The sequence below is a fragment of the Amblyomma mixtum genome, chromosome 1 (genome assembly GCF_055824585.1).
Source record: "Amblyomma mixtum isolate Tamu chromosome 1, ASM5582458v1, whole genome shotgun sequence".
NCBI classification, from domain to species: Eukaryota; Metazoa; Arthropoda; class Arachnida; order Ixodida; family Ixodidae; genus Amblyomma; species Amblyomma mixtum.
Window position 1 is genome coordinate 164515646 of NC_143012.1, and position 19169 is coordinate 164534814.

At 45.7% G+C, this 19169-nt stretch overlaps 1 protein-coding gene and 1 pseudogene across 2 annotated transcripts in view; both read right to left on the reverse strand.

The window, feature by feature from the left end:
* Positions 1-11302, reverse strand: part of LOC149369651 (uncharacterized) — a 194032-nt pseudogene extending 182730 nt beyond the window's left edge. The window contains exon 1 of the transcript XR_016285417.1: positions 11055-11302. The product of XR_016285417.1 is annotated as an uncharacterized LOC149369651 (transcript). The remainder of the gene's footprint in view (positions 1-11054) is intronic.
* Positions 11303-11621: 319 nt separating this feature from the next.
* LOC149369658 (uncharacterized) lies at positions 11622-13921 on the reverse strand. Its single transcript, XM_089576084.1, has 3 exons — positions 13791-13921; positions 12565-13482; positions 11622-11986 (listed from the first exon to the last, which is right to left on the reverse strand). The coding sequence occupies exons 1-3, from the start codon at positions 13855-13857 to the stop codon at positions 11622-11624; spliced, it is 1350 nt and encodes a 449-aa protein (XP_089432210.1). The 5' UTR covers positions 13858-13921.
* Positions 13922-19169: the final 5248 nt, after the last annotated feature.

The following is a 19169-nucleotide window of genomic DNA, read 5'->3' on the forward strand; positions in this document are numbered from 1 at the left end:
ATGCAGGCATCAGCAAATACTTCAATCAAGGCCAGCTTCGAAGCCTCCAGATGAGCACGATGCAAGGCTCAACATGGAGCAACGATACTGTGGTGAAGGCATTGAAACTGAGGTTGGCCTGTGGATCGCGGGGCTACGATGTTGTACGGGAACTGGCCAGCCCGCTTCCCACTGAACGGACTTTACAACGAAGGATCGAAAGCTTCAAATTCAAGCCTGGGATCCTTATGGAAATGATGGACCTGCTGAAAATAAAGGTTGGCAAACAAAAAAAAAATGTTTACAGAGAATGTTCACTAGCTCAAAGGTGTATGTATACCTTATATGAAAGTAGATAAGGGAACAGAAAAGAGGGGCTCGTTATCGCATTTATGATGGAAGCCAACAGTTACCAAAACGAAGGAGCTTAGGGGATATATATTTTTTAATAATTTGTGACCTTCATTAATGGAAGGCCAATAAGGTGATTATTTTTTATTCTTGAAATATAATTGATTACAAATCAGAAGAAAAAAAATGGCTGTGGCTCAACTTGGTTACGCCGGGAAATCGCGAAAGCAATACCCATGGCTACGCCCTCGCTCACATGATAGTGGTGCTGTTGTGGTGCTTGTGTGAAACTTGTTGTATACCTTGGTGCTGCTGTGGTGATCACTTGGCTATTCTATGTACAACTAGTAGTGAAACTATAATCGCTGCGGCTGTGAGGATATACTTTGTCACTGTCGAGAACACTGAGCGAATCAGTCCCATCATCCACTGAAGAGCTCGCACGTTCTTGCCGAGCCGCATACTGGGCACGTCGCTTAGCGAGTCTTGTTTCACGCTCTTCCTCTGTCTCTGTAGCTCGCCGCTCTCTTTTACGCGCATTACGACGAGCCTCCCTAGTGGTAGGCGGCAGCGCCGCGAAGCAATGATAAGGCGCTGGTGGTTGGCACAGCTACTGCTTTCTAGCGACGTGAGTCGAGCCTAAATCTCTTCAGCGTAACGCCACAATCGCGCTCCTAGCGGAGAGCGCAGGAGTTAGGTGCCCGTGGTCGTGGCCGCCGCGATCTGCTCCGGCGGCGGCGCACACCGTTGCTCAAAAGCGCGCTCCGATCGCGGAGGCCACGCCGTGGTGGCACCGCCGCGACTTGCGACGGCGCGAGTCGGTCGCCCTTCTCTTCGGCGTGACGTCACAAAGCACCTGTTGCGCTCCTAGCGGAGAGCGCAGGCGTTAGGCGCCGGTGGTGGTGGCACCGCCGCGCCACGGCAAAGGCTGGAAGTGCAAGTAGTAAAGCTTTCGCTTTAAAAACAAGCACATGCCACTGGTGGGATCCAAACCAGTCATACTAAGCGTACTACTTCCACCACTGCACATAAATTCCCCCGAAAGCAGAAGATTAGACAGCCTTTGCCGTAGCCCAGTTGGCAGAGCACTGGACGTGGAATTCGGAGGTTGTAGGTTCAGACCACACTGGCAACATGTTTTTTTTTCTTTTGCTTTGCAATCAGTGTTCTTTAAAGAATAACCATCTTATTGACCTCCCTTTGATGAACACCACAAATTCCAAAAAAAGAACATCTCCTATGCTCCTTGGTTTTGATGACTGCTGGCTTCCGTCATTATTTAAAAGTAGTCTTTTATTGTAGCCATAGGCAGAAAATGTGTATATGGGTTCTAGTACCCCTTCTTTGTTCAGTGAGTGGCTTTCTAGACATTCTTTCTATTGTTACGTTTCAGATCGGTCTTCTTTCTGAGGAAGAGAGGCATGCCGTACTCACAATTGATGAGCTCCAAATCACCAAAGGTCTAGACTTCGACCCATCGACCGGCCGGATCATCGGTGTGCCATCAGTTCCACTTGTAAATGGTACACTTCCTGAAGACTGCGTGGCAACACACGGCCTTGTAATGATGCTTGGAGGGCTGTCAACACGATGGAAGCAGACAATCGCATATGAATTTACAGAAAACGGCTTTCGTGCTCCTGCCATCAAAATGAAGATTGAAGCTGTGATAGCAGCATGTGAAAACATCTGCATAAAAGTGCATGCCGTTGTTGGTGACATGGGACCCTGCAACCAGGCACCATGGTGGTGCTTTGGCCTTTCAGTGGGCAAATGCACTCAGCGGAAGTGTTATATCAATCATCCGCAGGATACTGCACGGCGCCTGTATTTCATGGCAGATGTGCCTCATCTGCTGAAAAACTTGAGAAGTCATCTCACAAGAGGCCAGAATATTGTCACGGCTTGACGTACAGGCCGGCGGCGAGAACAGGTGAAGACAGAGAGCACAGAACAAAACAGGCAGGTCCACCAGCAGCAACGTTGTCGTCGGCGCGCCGCAATCGCTACTCGTCTTTTTCTTCCACTCGCGACAATATATATCTGCCAGATGAAATTGTTGAGGCCAACAAACTTCCTACAAATGAAGTATGTCTCAAACCCATAGAAGAGCTGATAGAGCTTGAATCAGGGGCTGATTTTAAAGCAGCGCCAAGACTCAAGAAAGCATGCATCAGTCCAGGCCACTTTGACAAGATGAAAGTGGCACCAGCATACACCTTCTTCCATCATGATACTGCTGCACCACTCCGGTATCATGTGGAAATGGGGCACTCAGATGAGACAGCAGTCACAAGTGCTTGGTTTGTCGACCAAGTGCAAAAGTGGTTTGGTTTGATGACATCCAGAACAAAAAAGGAAGCCTTACTACACAGGAGACCAGATGGCATCAACTTTCTGGAAAGCATCATATGCCTATTCCAAAGCATCTCAATTGGCACTAAAGCGGGTGCATGGAAGCCTGTTCAGACTGGTGTTCTTTTGTCGACAAGAATAGCACTCGAAATTCAGGACGAACTTTACAGGAACCACGGATTTACCTTTTTGCTATTTTCTCGTCTCAGTCAAGATGCTCTCGAAAACTTCTTTTCAACAATTCGGCTCCGTAATCCAGTGCCAAAGCCTAAGGATTTCAAGTGTGCACTGCGGAGTGCATCCTTAGCACAATTCGTGCAGCCAAGCCCTAATGGCAGCTATACTGCTGTCGATGGTGAAATGCTTGTCGGCATAAAGGACAAACACACAAAACCCCAGCCATCATTTGTCCTACGAAGGCAATGCTAGAGTCCTTCACTGTAGATGATGTACTTGTGTGGTTATGTGGTGTCCAAAGTGAAGAAAAATTTTAGGACTTGCCATTCCTGTGATGCTGCGATCTCTACAAACAAGCCAGCAAAGGACTGCAGCAGGCTGATGCAGGTGAAATCATTCTTGGCTGATCGTACACCCTGGTTGTACCGCGGCAATTCCTACCTAATGTCTTGAGCAAACGAGCTGCGGCCGGCGGAAATAAAAGCAAAAGGGAGAACTCGGCAAGGGGTGAACAAGAACGGACAGGGAAGAGCAATGTATTGTACACTATTTATCAGGTACAAAAGTTCGCACCGCTCGGGCGTGCCTCTCCAGGCGCAGTTATGAGTTATACTATGTGCGAGCGACCGTTGGTAGTATTTACAATAATACGCTATATATAAAGCTGCGCGCGTGTCCGTGTTCTCTCGCGAACCAGGCCGCCGCACTACGACTGCAGTTTCGTCACACTCGCCGTCTCCGACAAAACTCAACGCAAATCACTTTCAGAGCGCATTACTGGCACGTTGCCTCTCTATTTGGTAGACAACTCAGTTGCCACATTCTTTACTGCCCCTTACAGCAAAGCATCGTGTGTTCTCTCGTGAACTAAAATCCCTATTGAGAACTAGGCCACCGCCCTACGACTGCAGTTTGCCTGCCCTCACAGTGAGCGGCAAAACACAACGCAGATCGCATTCGGAGCGCATTACTGGCATGTCTTCCTTCTCCTCATGCCAAGCTCATTTGCTACATTCTTTAGTGCCCCTTACAGCAAAGCCGCGACTCTGCAAGGTCCGCCGTTCCAGTGCATACAACCGCGCCGCCGGAGCGCGTTAGGAAGAACATGGCGGACGACGCGAGCTGCAGGGGAAAGGGCGGTAGGAGAGGAGGGACTTGTCGCTACTTAGCAAAGCTGATCTAGGGACTTTAATCGCGGTATGCCGCAATGCACAGTGCCATCTTTACAGTCGCTTCGTGGTCGTCTGTGTGTTAATCTGCAAATTTTTGCGATAACGTTTTGCGACAGTTGTGTTGCGGTATTTCAACTGAACGTGTCTCCAGCGATTGACACATCTCGCGACGGTTAAGCCGGGTCACCATTTCGGGATAACTCTTGTTGGCTTCTGGAGTTGAGAAAGGTAAGCCTAAATTTTAAGCTTGGGGACAGTTGGAAGCTGCACCCAACTTATTTTTCATTCTCCTGGGCTGGCGGAGGTTTGAAATCGCCACTGTGCAGTTGGCGGGAATGGATTGCCATTTGAAATTGCAAGCACTCTTGAAAGAACAAAAAAACCTGGTTGCAGCACGGTCACAAGTTCTAGAGCTTGCAGGTCGATGGTCGCACAGTAATTTACGGGTAACGTTGTCGTGGCATAAAAAGATAGCCCTAGAAAAAATATTATGTGTGCTGTAGTGTGAAAAATGTTTTCAGGTTATCGCCAGCGCTTGAAATAAGCCAACGAGGTATAAAGAACTATTAATTAATATCACCGTGTGTGCCAGTGAACAAATTGAAAGCTGGGCCTCTGCATTTACACTCTGAACTCGGAACACGTGCTTTTTGGAGAGGCGAGCCGGACTACACGTGTTTTTCGGACTTAGGCGCGCATATATGTGCTGAACGATCACTTTCATTCATTCTTTCTGAAAGTGCATGCAATATGCGCCATCACTTCCCCGCCCAATTACTTTTCATATTTATGTGCCAGATTTAAAGAACTTAACTTAAAGAACTTAACTTAGTAAACATGGAACACTGTTATGATTTCTGTTTATGCAAGGCCCTAGTGAAAGATAAAAAACAAAGTAACTTCCTCTTGCAGTTAGCAAACATAGGTCACAACATTCACCCATACCACACACGACACACAGAACTCTGGGAAGTTCCCTCATCACGAACGAACTATGGAATGCAAATGTTGTGTAATGTAATTCCAAGACTGTCAAATAATCTTAATAAAGGCCATACAATGCATGAACTTATTAGAAACCTTGACGTCTTGTAGAGTTGATTTTATTTATGGTATATGAATTCTGATGAATGCAGTTGATGTGTATATGTGTGTGTGAAAGTGCTGTGTATTATGTCAACATTTTTTTACACGGCAATGGAAAATTGCCACTCTCTGGTTTGTCAAATTTGCATGTTATTACAGTATCTATAGAGTTGTCATGTGTTTTGATAATAATTGTTATCTAATTACTGTAATGGCTTTACAAAATATGTAATTTCCTAATGTTTCGCGCATGTACTGTGTCTGCCCTTGTCCATATGTAACAGGGGGTGCGAGCTTGTCAAGCTGCCCGTAAGGCAGCTTTTTTCTCTTGCCCCCTCATGTCCTTTCAGTACGTGAAATAAATGAAATGAAATGAAATGAAAAGATTTTAAAAAAGATTTTTGCCTACTGGCCGATCCGAGAGCAAACATCGCTGACAAAAATGATGTTGTGGTCTGCGTTCTTTAAGACGAAATGAAGCATCTGTTATTGTATCCCCTGTTCTCTTAACTGCTTTGTGATACAAGTGGAAACAGATATGCGCCAAATGGCCATATTATTAAAAATGAGTAAACATACATTTACAAAAGCTCTTGTTATACCCATGCCACACGTTCGAATGAAATGCCACTGAGTGCTTATTGCCATAAGTTTTAGCGTCATTCGCGCGGTGCCACACGCACAAATTTAATGGCATTAGCATTAATGCCATTTGCAGCCTACTGATCAGTCCGCCACAACTTATTTGCCCGAGCTGTGCCTACTCTTGTCCCCATTACACACATGATTTTGTAGTAAAAATTAACTTTCTAGCCAGTAGCAAATAGTTAACTTAGTAGCAAATGTTTAATGGTTAATTAAGTAGCAAATGGTTAACTTTCAGTCAGATGAGCCACATACCTCTTCTGCATTTTTAATTAGAAGGGTGCCATTTTTACCAGCACTTCTGACAGATAATCTCTGCTTGCATGCTGACATGCGAGTTTATGACTACTTTTCGATTTGTCAAACAATAGCAGAATAATTTTTACATTGCATTTAAGCAACATCCCCAAAATCACTCATTAGCAGTGTTTACATTCGGGTAAAATTTCTGACTGCCTTGCAAGCGTTCACCGTCATTGTGACTTGTGTAAAATTATATTAAAAGTGGACATGTAGCGCCAAATGTGAAAACAGCATTAGGAAACCTACGGCCCTAAGCATTTACTGCTGCTTCTTCTGCATGTATGGCATGGATATTAAAATAGGGCCAGCGATGCAGCAAAACAAAAAAAAAAATTGATTGCATATTGTTGTGGGGTGCAGAAATATAGAAGTCAGCTTCTCTGCGAAGCAAAAACACCTCACTGTGGCAGTGTTGCTCTTCCTGCAGCCAGAAGTTTGGTGCAGCGCTGGAGATTTCCGTTGTTAAGCCTCGTGCACATGCACTTCCCATGGCATGGGGACAGTCTGTCTCCCCTTACCTCTGGCTACAGTAGCCTTGTAGCCTTGGCTACAGAGCCACTGAATGCTGCACAGATCTGTTTTCTCCCCCACTGCGAAGCAATAGCTTGGGTGAACTGTGATTAATACCTTAAATGCAACAGCGGCATAAAGCAGGAACGTGAAGGAGACTCAGCATTTCTCAGGCTGTGGAACTCTTCAGCGATGTACCCAATTTCCCCCCCAAAAGCCAGTGCCCAAGGTGAAGGAGTTTTCTGGTGCAAGGAAGCTGGCTTTCAGATTTCATGTCGCAATGTTGTCAACTATATAGCGGCTGTACATAAAAAATGCAGTGATGACAACTCTGAGTAGCTTGCATGGCTTATTGACAGGGCGGTAGTATGGCAGAGCGTCTTTAGAAGTTCACAACTACACTGAGTGAAATTCAGTGGTAGCAACGCAAACAGCAGCAATGAAGACGCTCGAGATGTGAAGTGTCGACAGATTAGTTTTCTTTACGTATGTTGCTGACAGATGATCTTAAAAAGAAAAGTGCTTAAACATATCTCCCCTTTACACTTTCTGGCTTTGAAAAAGAAGTTCTGAAAAAGCTTGCAGACGTCCTCGTGACAGTAAATGACCAGCGTAAAGAGCAACGGAGCAGACCAAGTCAAGCTGCTGTAAGGCTGCCAGCAGACTGCCCTGGTTTGCCTGCAGTGTCGCTGGAGACACTCATTTCTTTTGATGCTCATCTGCAAGATAAGCAGCACATGCAGTCTTTGGTATGTAGTCAGTCCTTTAGAGCATTTTACTCGAGAGATCTAGCGCATATATATTCATGTAGGAACCCAACTCTGCAAAGAGCTTTTATGCCTGAGGCGATGTGAGCAGTAATTAAATTTCAGGGGAAAAAAAACTGAAGCTAAGGAAAGCTTGTTCCTGGCTGTAGACACTTTATTATACAAACCTCAGCTATTTGTTTCAAGACCCGCCGCGGTGGCTCAGTGGTTACGGCGCTCGGCTGCTGGCCCGAAAGACGCGGCAGCCAAGCAGTGAGCAACCAAGCAGGACAAAGCATTGTGTACGCAGAGCCTTCTAGCTTTACCAAAAATGTCCAAGTGCATGGTTGTGCAGATATTTAGAGATATTTAGATATTTATCTCTTGTGATAATGGCTGCAATGCTTAGCACGGTGGTGAAGGCACCGTGTGCATATATGGCACCAGCAAAACCAACCCCGTGTAATGCTACTTACCGTATAATCTCGTGTAAGGGCCACAGCCGTAAATTGGGTGCATCTCGTTTTGAACTACATAATTAAGAAATACATGGTTATACATTTTTTTTTTATTCATGAACGGACCACACCTTCAAAATTCACAGCCTAAAATTTAAAAAAAAAGTTCGCCCCTTTCATGAGTTTATACAGTATCACAACAAAATTTTATGCAGAGGTCTCTCACCGACACACTGATTTTTCTTTCAGTGCTTTACATGAACAATAACAGTTCAGCTTGTCCTGCAGCCACAGTTTGTGTTCATAGCTTTTCTTCTTTCGTGAAGCATTTCATACAATTTGCAGTGTGTCTGTTTCTTCTGAAAGTTTATTGCTGACTGGTTTTGGTGTGAGTATTTGTTCATTTTATGGCATTGGTGCGCATGTACTCTGTTTTGGCAGGTGCAACACGCAGACTGTTCGACACCACAGAAGCATGCGTTGCAGATGCCACGAAGAGGTGGCTTATGTTTGCGGGGGACCAGGAAGGGGGCCGGACCGCAAGGCGTCATGCAGCCTTAATGGCTGCATCCAGCACATGAATTGGCACTGTTGACCATAGATAAATGCATGAAGTGAATGTACTCCCTGTATATGGCTGTGTATTTTGTATTGCTCATCTGTTGTTGTGTCTAGAGTACAGAACGATACTCATGAGGGATGTGCAGAACATAAATTATGGGAACATTACTGCAGCTATACAAGCTAATGAATTGCAAATCTAAGACTAGGTGGTTATGCCTCACTCGTTCATGCAGAATTGCAGCAAGTTTGCTTGCTTCTGGAATGTCAATATCTGTGACTGCCTTAGTAACAGGGCTGTTGAATGCAAAATGATTTTTTTTCTGCCTTTTGATGCTGTTAGTCTCTTTTGAACCCAAGATTTGTTAATTTTATATGGCAGAAACTTTGATTACAGCATTTTCAGGGATCTTTGTTTCCCGTTTATCTGAAAAACATCCTTCATCGAGATACAAGACCTCATGAATTGTCTGTTGCTGTTTTGCCCAAGTCACTGCAGATTTCTAGCATTCAGTGCAGCTGTGAGAATAAAAAATGCAACTGTAGGTAAGATTAACAGCATAAAAAAAATGCATTTGCAAACAGTGTTCCAACAGTTATTGAATTCACGGTGCCTCACCACATTTGAATATTGCTGTAAATGTGGAGCAAAAAAGATGCGTACAGACTTTGGCAAATTTTAAAAAATGTGCAATTTTTAGATGCCTGGTCCAATATAAGTACTTTGCACCTTTCTTTGCAGAAGTCGTTTGCAGCTGCTATACTGTTGCATTTCACACCATGCTGCCAAGTGGCGGTAATGGTGTTTTTTGAGGTCATCATCTCCTAGAAGGGATTGTATGTATTTGAGATGTTTGGCAAGCGGTGGCCCCAAACTGCTGTACAGTTAATACCTAACAGAATGGACCAGGGAGCTAGAAGCAGCTGCAGGCACTGAAAAAACAAGGTGCTAGGAAAATGCCAGAATATTAATTGGCCAACATGATTGGCCTACAAGCAAAGAAACTGCTTGGATTCAACATGGTGTTAGAGTACAGGCCCTATGATGGCCCAAGGCACTTCCAATGATTGTCCATGCTTGGCCTTCCTTACATTGGCCAATGGTTGGCTTGTCACCACATCCAAGCACAAACTTTGATTGGTTTTCAGCATTTTGCCAATCATGGAAGCATTGGCCACTGATGATTTGCCTTGCTTGGGCCAATAAAATTCTGCTGCCTGCGATTGAAACTGGAACCAGTTGTAACTGGGAATTGTTCCTTAAACCCGTTAAACTGGAACCAGTTGATACCCAGTTAAAAATTTTCACCTGGGTGCACAGCCAGCGTGCAACACTGGTGCTTGGCCGGCCGGCAAGAGTGCGAAGTGCGCACTCGGCGGACGATATGAAGGGCATCTAAAACAGAGGAGGCGCCGGACACTTGCGGTTCCCTTTCCGTCATCACTCTCAAAATACCTGCCTCAGCCACCTTTGTCCTACGTGTTGCAACGCAAGGGCACTCAAAATCAAGGCTCGAAATAGTTCCGTGGCGCACATTTTCTTTCCAACGTCACACCACGCGTGCCGAAGACGGCAATTTCCTCACTGGCGTCCCAGAACCCTCCTCGCAGCGTCGCCCCTCCTCCTCTGCTCCCCTCCTGTTTTTCTCCCTTCTCCTCTTTTTTTCTTTCACGGCTGTTGCGCTCTTCGGTCTATTCCTCCGGCGAGTCTGCCTCCGCGCACCGCCGCCGCGAATCTGCGCGTCTTCTGAACCGCGGCCTGATCAGCGCGCCTCTCAATGTGCTGACGCATGAACACGTAGGTGGTGATGGAAGCGTTTATTGCCAATGATGTAAATCGTAGGGGCGCCTGGTTTGCCGCAAGTTTGCATGATGACGAGAATTGGTCTGGGTATCGGGCATGAAGCAGTATTGGGTATTGAGCAGTCCGGGTTTGTAGTTGCCAATGTGCAGCCTGCGCTATGGTGAGGGACGGAGCGGGGGGTGCGTATTCCCTTCGTTTGTCTCGGTAATACGAGAGAATATCACGGAAGGAGACCAGGTAGTGCGCGGGCCGCGGGCGAACGGACCGTCGTGTGAATCGCCCTTTAACGCCATTTTAAGTACGTGCGCAGTCGCCTTCTTTGCGCGAGGAACGTGCCGGCCACACAAATGGCTCGAAGGGCAACGCGAAAATCGCGAGCCGGCCGCCCTAGAAGCTCGCCAGGAGCAGAACAGCTGTGAAAGAAAATACGAGCAGAATCGCTTTATTAAGGCGAAAGCCTTTAATGCCTCATACTGTCGTGAGCAGGGAATGCTAGAAAACATAAAAAATGCAAATATGAAAAGAAACAAAATGATAAAGAAATTAAACTATAAAACATGAAAAATATTAAAGAACACAGACCGCGTAGTCCAGAAAACGCGCAGATTCGCGGCGGCGGTGCGCGGAGGCAGACTCGCCGGAGGAATAGACCAAAGAGCGCAACAGCCATGAAAGAAAAAATAGGAGAAGGGAGAAAAACAGGAGGGGAGCGGAGGAGGAGGGGTGGAGCTGCGAGGAGGGTTCTGGGACGCCAGCGAGGAAATTGCCCAGAAAACAAATGAAGCATGAGCCTTTACCAACAAAGCTGTACTAAAAACAGCTGATTGTTAACTTCGCGCGACGCCACTGTCGCATTCTAACATGAAATCTCTTCTTAGCATGACGTTTGCATTAAAGTTCGACTTACCGTGACTGAAGGCGTCCTCCGACAAAAGCAACCACGCCACACTGAGAGCTGCTGCAGGCGTCCGCCGCTGTGCGCAGCTAGGGGAGGCGCTGGCACAGCCGGCCACAAAGGTCCTTGAGCGCAGAATTCATCCGACATCGCGGTGCACGGCGTAGTCCGTCAACACAGAGATGACAAGCAAGCATCATAATGCGCATTTTGCTTCAAACAATCACACGTGCCGCTAATCCGCTGCCATTTCCCGCCATGACCCCACCTAAACGCAGGGTTGCCAGGTCATTAGAAAAAAAAGGAGCCAAAAAACTGCTGAAAGTAGCCAGAAAAGTAGCCAACAAAAGTGAAATATTCAATTTGTAGCCAAAAAAGTAGCCAACCACAGAAAAAATGTTTTTATTAACGCAAAATGAAAAACTTGTAGCCTTTATTTAATTCTGTTAAAAAGGCGATAAAGCAGAACACAGAAGAAAATATTAATGCAACAACGCAATGCAAAAACAGCGCACTTACTGCCGTTTGACTAGATAAATTCAGTAGGAACACCACTGGCCAACACATACGCAAAAAATATCACTCATACATAGTGCTGTTCACTTTCTTCACCATTTCATCTGGTACCACAAATGTAGAACTGGTAGCATCTCTCATCCGCAGCCCAAACTTGATTCGTAATATGGCAACAAGTAGTTCGTTTGACATTCTGTTCCGCAGATCATTCTTCGTGAGAGCTACTGCAGAAAACACACGTTCCGCGTCAGCGTTCGATATGGGGAGGACGAGAAGCTTCATTGCACCATTCACAATGTCTTGCATGGGGTTTTGTCCGGAAGGATCTCGGTAGTTTCTTGCAATGTTCCAAAACTCGACTGATGACATGTCTGCGTTCAGGTTGTCCAGTTGCTGCAAGTATCTCAGCTGTTGTTCGATTCGTTGCTCTGCGCAGTCAAACAGACCAGGAGGCAAAGATTTTAACGCCTGCATGGCATGTGGGCCTAACATAGATTGCGGACTTATGGTTCGCAGTTTGCGCATCAGTGATGTAGCGTTTGGTAGACGCTTCTGCATTTCCGATGCACAAGCTCTGATGAAGTCGAAGCACCGACGATAAATCGAATGTTTCTGCTGCATGTTGAGGTCCATTTTTTTGACGTGATTAAGAAAGGTGCTCCCTAGGTCCGCATCGTCAATGTCTAAGAATATAGACTCCAAATTTGTTACGTCCAGGTCGCAGAGACTGGCGTCGTCATGCTGTCGCAGCACGCACGGTTTGAGTACCCTCGTCAAAAGGCGCTTGAAAAGTTTCTCTAGTTCCTCGAAAACTCCTAATGGGTCGACATCTTCTCCTTGGAAAAGTTTGTTGACTCTTCTGATATCAGCCAGAATCGGGTCTAAAAACAGGAGATAAGCCCGGTTCCTTTCGTCAAGATACATTTCCTTAAGCAAGCGTACGCTGTAGGCCTTCTCTTGGTAGTTGAGAAATGCGTCCTTAGGCACTCATACTGAGCTAGGATACGTTCAACGCAGTCCGCAATTGCCAGCCACCGAGTTCCCGCAGGAGAGAGGATTTTCAGCGGTGCTTCTTTTTCTTCGTCGCTTTCGCAATACAGGCCTTTGTAGGCAGCCTGCCTTGTGCTGCTATGCGCGAAGTAGTTATGAGTTTCCTTGACCATGAACTCCAAGCTTGAAGGCATCGATTCCATCGCCTTTGATGCCACAAGGTCAAGTGAGTGGCAGGTGCATTTAACAAGTGTCAACGACGGATTGCGGTCCTTCATTCTCGTCCAGAGAGAATTATTGCGTCCGCACATGACGTTAGCTCCATCAGTCGCCAGTCCAACGCAATCAGCACCGTCGAGCCTGTTTTCGTGAAGACATGCTTGCACTGCTTCGAAAACTGATTCAGCTGTTCCGTCGTCTGTCTCCCTTAGATCTAGTAATGTGGTGATGATTTTCCCAGCAGTGTCGCTGTAAAAGCGCACTGACACACCGACAAGTTTTGTCACCGAGACGTCCGTCGACTCGTCAACAAGAAGCGAAAAAGGCTTTTTCGAGATGTCATCTTTCAAGGTTTCAGCAAAATACGGGGCAATTACTTTTGCAATTAGCGCTGTGCATTTTGTCCTGTGCACTGTCACATTTGATCGCAGCTCCCCTTTCAGCAGGTCTGAAAGTTCATCAACGCACCTTATTGGCATGTGGCAGGCTGTGAAAAGCGCGATTTTCAAAGCGCACCGTTTACGCTCTGCATCGGCAAGAAGAGCCGGGGCGATACTTTCAGGCAGCCGCTGCTGGTGGTCTCTTGGCGGCGCCTTTTTGCGGTGCTTTTTCGTATCCGCGTGCTTCAAGAGGTCGGTGTAGTGCGCTCTCACCTCACAGCAGCAAAGTTTGCATTTCACCGACGTTTCACTTTGCTCGCTGGGAGCAATCCAGTCTGAAATGAAATAGTTTCGATTTAGATCATATAGACTCTTTTGAAACAGTTTTAATGTGTGAAATATAAGCACACAGCGAGAAGACTGGACGCTTACAATCGCATTCCTACTAATCGTTTCTAAGAATACCAGAAAAAAATATCTCCTCTGCTCTGCTGGCTTGTTCTCGTTATACTTTCGCACTAAGGTCGCATTTGGTATTGACACCAACAGCAAAATTGCAACGTGAGAAACTGAACGGTAAAACAGGGAAAAATTTTTGATTTCTGAGCGACGCAACGCTTACTATTCGGAAAGGACATCTCACCTTTCAGCTTTGGGTCGTCTAACCATTGTTTGCGAAATGTCCGCCGGGCGTTCGCGTGTTTTCCCATAACACAGCTTGCAGCGTGACCCAGCCGAGGCGCCTTTTTCTTTGTTTCTGATAGCCACTACCGCCAGTACAATAAAACACACCATGACACTCCTAAAGACACCACGCTCTTTTTATTGTTGCCAAAACGATTCAACTTAAGGAAGAAATTTGGAGTAAAACTAGCCAGCGTAATATTGTAATACCATAAAAAATTGCTTGCAAAATACACTTTAGCAATACGTTTTAGCAACAATTTACCGCGCGCAGAATAGATTCGAAATAGATTCCAATACTCCCGAGTAGACGTCTACTTAGACGTCTTGCCCATGGTCTTGCTGGTTTGCCGGACAGCCGCCAATATACCGCCATTTTTGAGACGCGTTCCATTTTTCACGAAGCCGTCCGAGAAGTCTGCTTCGCCGAAGTCAACATCGATGCATGCTAACTTCTTGTCAAAAGATGGCGAAGCAGTTGATGCAGTCGGAGCTGAGCGAGCCATGCTATTCGCGGGCACGGAGACGCGCCGTCTTCCAGGTGTGAGTCATTCCGTTAAGTTGATTTTTATAAGAACTGGCGGCCAATAAAACAGTCTTTGTGGACCTACGACTGTTATAGCTGTGTGAATAGTGCGGGAGGAAACCGTGCGGGTGAGATCTGCTGCTATGCGGGTGAGATCGCCTGCTATGCGGGTGAGATCGTCTGCTATGCGGGTGAGATCGTCTGCTAAAGCGGTACCGATGGACGCGCAATCATTGCGGCAAGAAAAAACAACAAAAAACAAGCAAACTACTAACAGCGCGTTTTTAACTTCTTTTATTAACAATCTTTAAGAGCATAGCGGAACTGTTCGTAAATTTTAGTTCAAGTTGTATGCCGCAAGGTGGCGCGTGAAGTAGATATGTTAACTCTATGGTACACACGTTCCAATATGTAGACATGTGCATGGCTTCCTATACGTCACACTAGGCGTCTTGTCGGACGTCTAGAGAATTGGAACGCACCCTCAGAAAGTAGCCAGAAAAATAGCCAAGTAGCCAACCCGAATTTTTTGTAGCCATCGGCCTTCAAAAGTAGCCAATTTGGCGCAAAGTAGCCAAATCTGGCAACCCTGCCTAAACGCTGCTTTCTCCTTCCACAAGTCCTCCCTCACTGCCTTTGAACTTTGTAATATCGCCGCCGCATGGCGCGAGCTTCCTACTCGGAGTTTCGGTTTCGGAAGATTGCAGAGCAGGGCAACGTTTGCACGGGGCAAGCAGGTTATTCTTGGCGCTGGAGGCTGTCCACTGTTGTTACTGACCGGAATTTTGCTTCCCTGTGAATCTGGCTGGCGACTTCGGCTAGAGTGAACCACAGGAAATCTCGTATTTATCTATTGGGGTTACGAAAAATTATCCAGAGAAAACACTTCCTACACGGGCTCAGTTCCCGACCGCAAGTTACATTAAGATGGTCTGCGCTTTTGATACCTAATTTAAGACCGGAACTTGCTTGAATTACCTGGAATTGCAGAGAAACTGCAGGAGGCTGCAAGCAGAACTTTTGTCGAGACGAGCGAAACAGCAAATTTATGGTGCTTCGATGTTTGCCCTCTCGGCCTAACGTTGCTCTCGGCAAGGGGGAGGGTGGTTATCCAGTCCTTTACAGCGGCCCTGACGTTGACTCAGCTGACAGCTTGCCTCTAGATGATTTAATGTGTGCGAACCATTGGAATAAACTTCTGCACCCTCAGGCACCCTAATCTAATTTGACAGGCTGCGCCACCTGGCGAGCTGCGAGGCAAACAATCTCGGTTGGGCGGGGAAGAGCAGCTCGCGCGGTAGATTCGAAGATCGGGGACGTATGCGAGATTTCGTCTGGCTCCCTGAATTTCACGAAGGACTCCATGATCACATATCATGATCTCGCCAATCATTTTAAACTAGAGAGGAGAATTTTCCCCCCTCCAGACAAAAGACTTACTAAAGAACAAGAGGTTACGTGGCGTCGTCTACAGACGAGATCGATACGCACCCCATCACTCCTCGCGCACATTTATCCAGATCTTTACAACCCAAACTGCAAACACTGTGGCCAACGTGCTACCTACGATCACATCCTGTGGGACTGCAAAATAGAGCCACCTCCGGGTGATCTAGTTACAGCTCCTTCTCTCGAGCGGTGGGAGACCGTGCTGGCTAGCTCTGACCCCAGAACGCAAGTTTTGGCGGTGGAGTGGGCTGACAAAGTCGTCGAGGGCTATGTACTCTCGACCACTTAACGCGACCTCTTGCCAAGCTCTTCCCGGCGAATAAAATGTTTTACAATCAATTTCTACGAATAAAGATGCTAAACTAGACTTACCCCGCGACTATAGGACGGCCCTACTAATCAAACCACTACCCAAAAACATGCACCCCTTACACCATGAGGGTAGAAGACAAGCACGAGCCAAAGCCTTACATAACAAGTGCAGACAGTGCGCTGGAACACTTTATATAGATGCGGCAGAATACAAACATACCAATGCCTTTGCAATTGTGGCTGTCCACGAGAATGGTGACCACATCGTCTCGGCAACAATCAAAACGAAATCCTCTGAAAAGGCAGAAGAGGTGGCTATAGCCCTCGCCCTAGCGCATACCCAAGAGAGCATCATCCAGTTCAGTTCAGTTCAGTTTATTTACCTTAAAGGCCCCCTTGTATCGGGGGTATTACATAAGGGGTGGGATTTTAATGAAATGAGCAAACAAAACAGCGAATATTATTCAGCACTGAAGGTGATCGGTTACATGTTCTTGAAAAGTAGAGGATGAAGCGATGTTGACGATGTCAGGGGGTAGGCCGTTCCAGTCCGTTGCTGCTCGAAAGAAAAATGAAGCGGAAAAGGTGGCAGTATGCGATGGCGGCCGGGCAACTTGTAGGGGATGACTGGTGCGGTGAGATATGCGTGCGGCTGCTATGATATACGGTGACCGATTGAGGGAAGAATGAAATAATTTGTGATAAAGGGTGAGACTTGAAATGCGACGACGGAACGAAAGGGGCGGTAGTCCTGATAATGCTTTCAATGAAGAAATGCTGACGTCATATGAGTATACAGAGTGGATGAATCGAGTGGCACGGTTTTGGACAGCTTCTAATGCATTAATTAAATAAGTTTGGTGCGGGCTCCATATGGCAGAGGCATATTCTAATTTTGGTCTGATGAGCGATTTATATGCGAGTAATTTTACGTGTTGAGGGGCAAGGCGGAGATGGCGCTTGAGAAAACCAAGTGTTTTATTCGATGCTGAAATGATGTTGCCAATATGGGTGCGCCAAGATAAATCACAAGACAAGGTGACTCCTAGATACTTATAAGATGATACTGAATTAATCGAGGTGTTAGAAATGGAATATTGGAAGCGATGCGGGCTATGGCGACGAGAGAAGGATAAGAGTTTGCATTTATTAGGATTTAGGGACATGAGCCAGTTGTTACACCAATTAAGTACGCTGTTAAGATCGGCTTGAAGACTAAGTTGATCACTAGAGTTATTAATAGTGCGGTAAATAACACAGTCGTCAGCAAACATTCGAATACTGCAGGAAACGTGGTCAGGTAAATCATTAATATATATTAAAAAGAGTAATGGACCGAGTACAGATCCTTGCGGAACGCCTGATGTAACCGGGAGGCTGTTAGACAGGTGGCCGTTAGCAAACACTGTTTGAGAACGATTAGTGAGAAACTGCTCAATCCACTGTAGTATGTTAGGATGTAAGTTCAGCTGTGCAAGTTTCACTAATAAACGACGGTGGGGAATTTTATCAAAAGCTTTCGCAAAATCTAGAAATACGGCATCAGTCTGTTTGTTACGGTCAAGATTAGTGTGCAAGTCGTGAAGGAACAACGCTAATTGGGTTTCACAAGAGAGGCCCTTACGAAACCCATGTTGTGAAGAATGGAAGAAATCATTTGAGTCTAAGAAATTTATAATTTGAGAGTAGATGACATGTTCCATGATTTTGCAGGGTACGCTAGTTAATGAAATGGGGCGATAATTCATGGGGGAGTCTCTGTTACCTGATTTGTGGACTGGAACGACCTTCCCCGTTTTCCAGTCATCTGGAATGATCCCTGAAGAGAGCGATTGCGAAAAAATCAAAGATAAGTAGGCTGCACATGTTGATTTCACATTTTTAAGCAGTTTTGTATTAATCATGTCCATACCAGCTGATGATGAGAGTTTCATGTTATCAATTATGGAAGCAATACCATCTGCGAAGAATGTGATAGCTGGCATGATGGCTTCTGTGTTGAGCGATGGTAACTGTGAAGGCATGTCAAATTCACTCGTGAAAACAGATGCAAATGCGTTATTAAATATTTCTGCGCATTCATGGTCAGTAACCGCTTCGTGCAAGTCGTTAGTGAGTGTAATATCATGAGTGTGCTTAGGATTTAAAACCTGCCAGAATTGTCTAGGATTGCTGATTAGTAGCTTCGGTAAGTCAGTGTGATAAAATGAGCGCCTGGCGCTACGAACTCCAAGTAAGTATGATTTCTCAGATGCAAGGTATTTTTCCCAAGTGGCTTGATTATCAGTGCGTTTGGCTGTACGAAACAGGCGTTTCTTCTTGTTTTCTAGACGTTTTAGATGTTTAGTAAACCATGGCTTATTGCGGTTATTTTGGAAAGATACCCTGGGGATAAACATATTAAGAGCATATTTAACTTATTTTTGAATATCAACCAATTTTCGTGAACAGAGTGAGTGTCGAATGTGGATTGGTACTCTGAAAAAAACATGTTAAGGTCTTCAGTTATTACATCGTAATTCCCTTTATCGTAAAGATTTATTGTTTTTCTGGATGGGTGCTTCTGAGCTGGGGTAAATGAAAATAGAGCATGTAAGATTTTATGGTCGCTGATTTCAGGAAGATAACTAATGGATGATAGGTACTCAGGGCTATTAGTTAGTATTAGGTCAAGGGTATTTGCGGTTGCATGCGTGACGCGAGTAGGTTCCGAGACTAACTGTGTGAGGTTAAAATTTAAACAGACATCAATGAAGTTCTTGGCCTCTGTATTGCATGTTAATGAGGAAGTGCCTAAACTCTGCCAATCAATGTCCGGATAATTGAAGTCCCCGAAAAGGAGAATGCGCGCATTTGGGTATTTAACAACAAGATGATTTATAGCATCATTCAGATGTCGACAGAAGTTTGGATTTGACTGCGGGGGCCTATAACAAACGCCAAGAAGTATTGTTACAGGGGGAGTGCGAATAATTAGCCATAATGATTCCATATCAGATGTGACGTGTGCAATAGAGCATGATATACCTCGGTGAATTGCAACAAGAACAC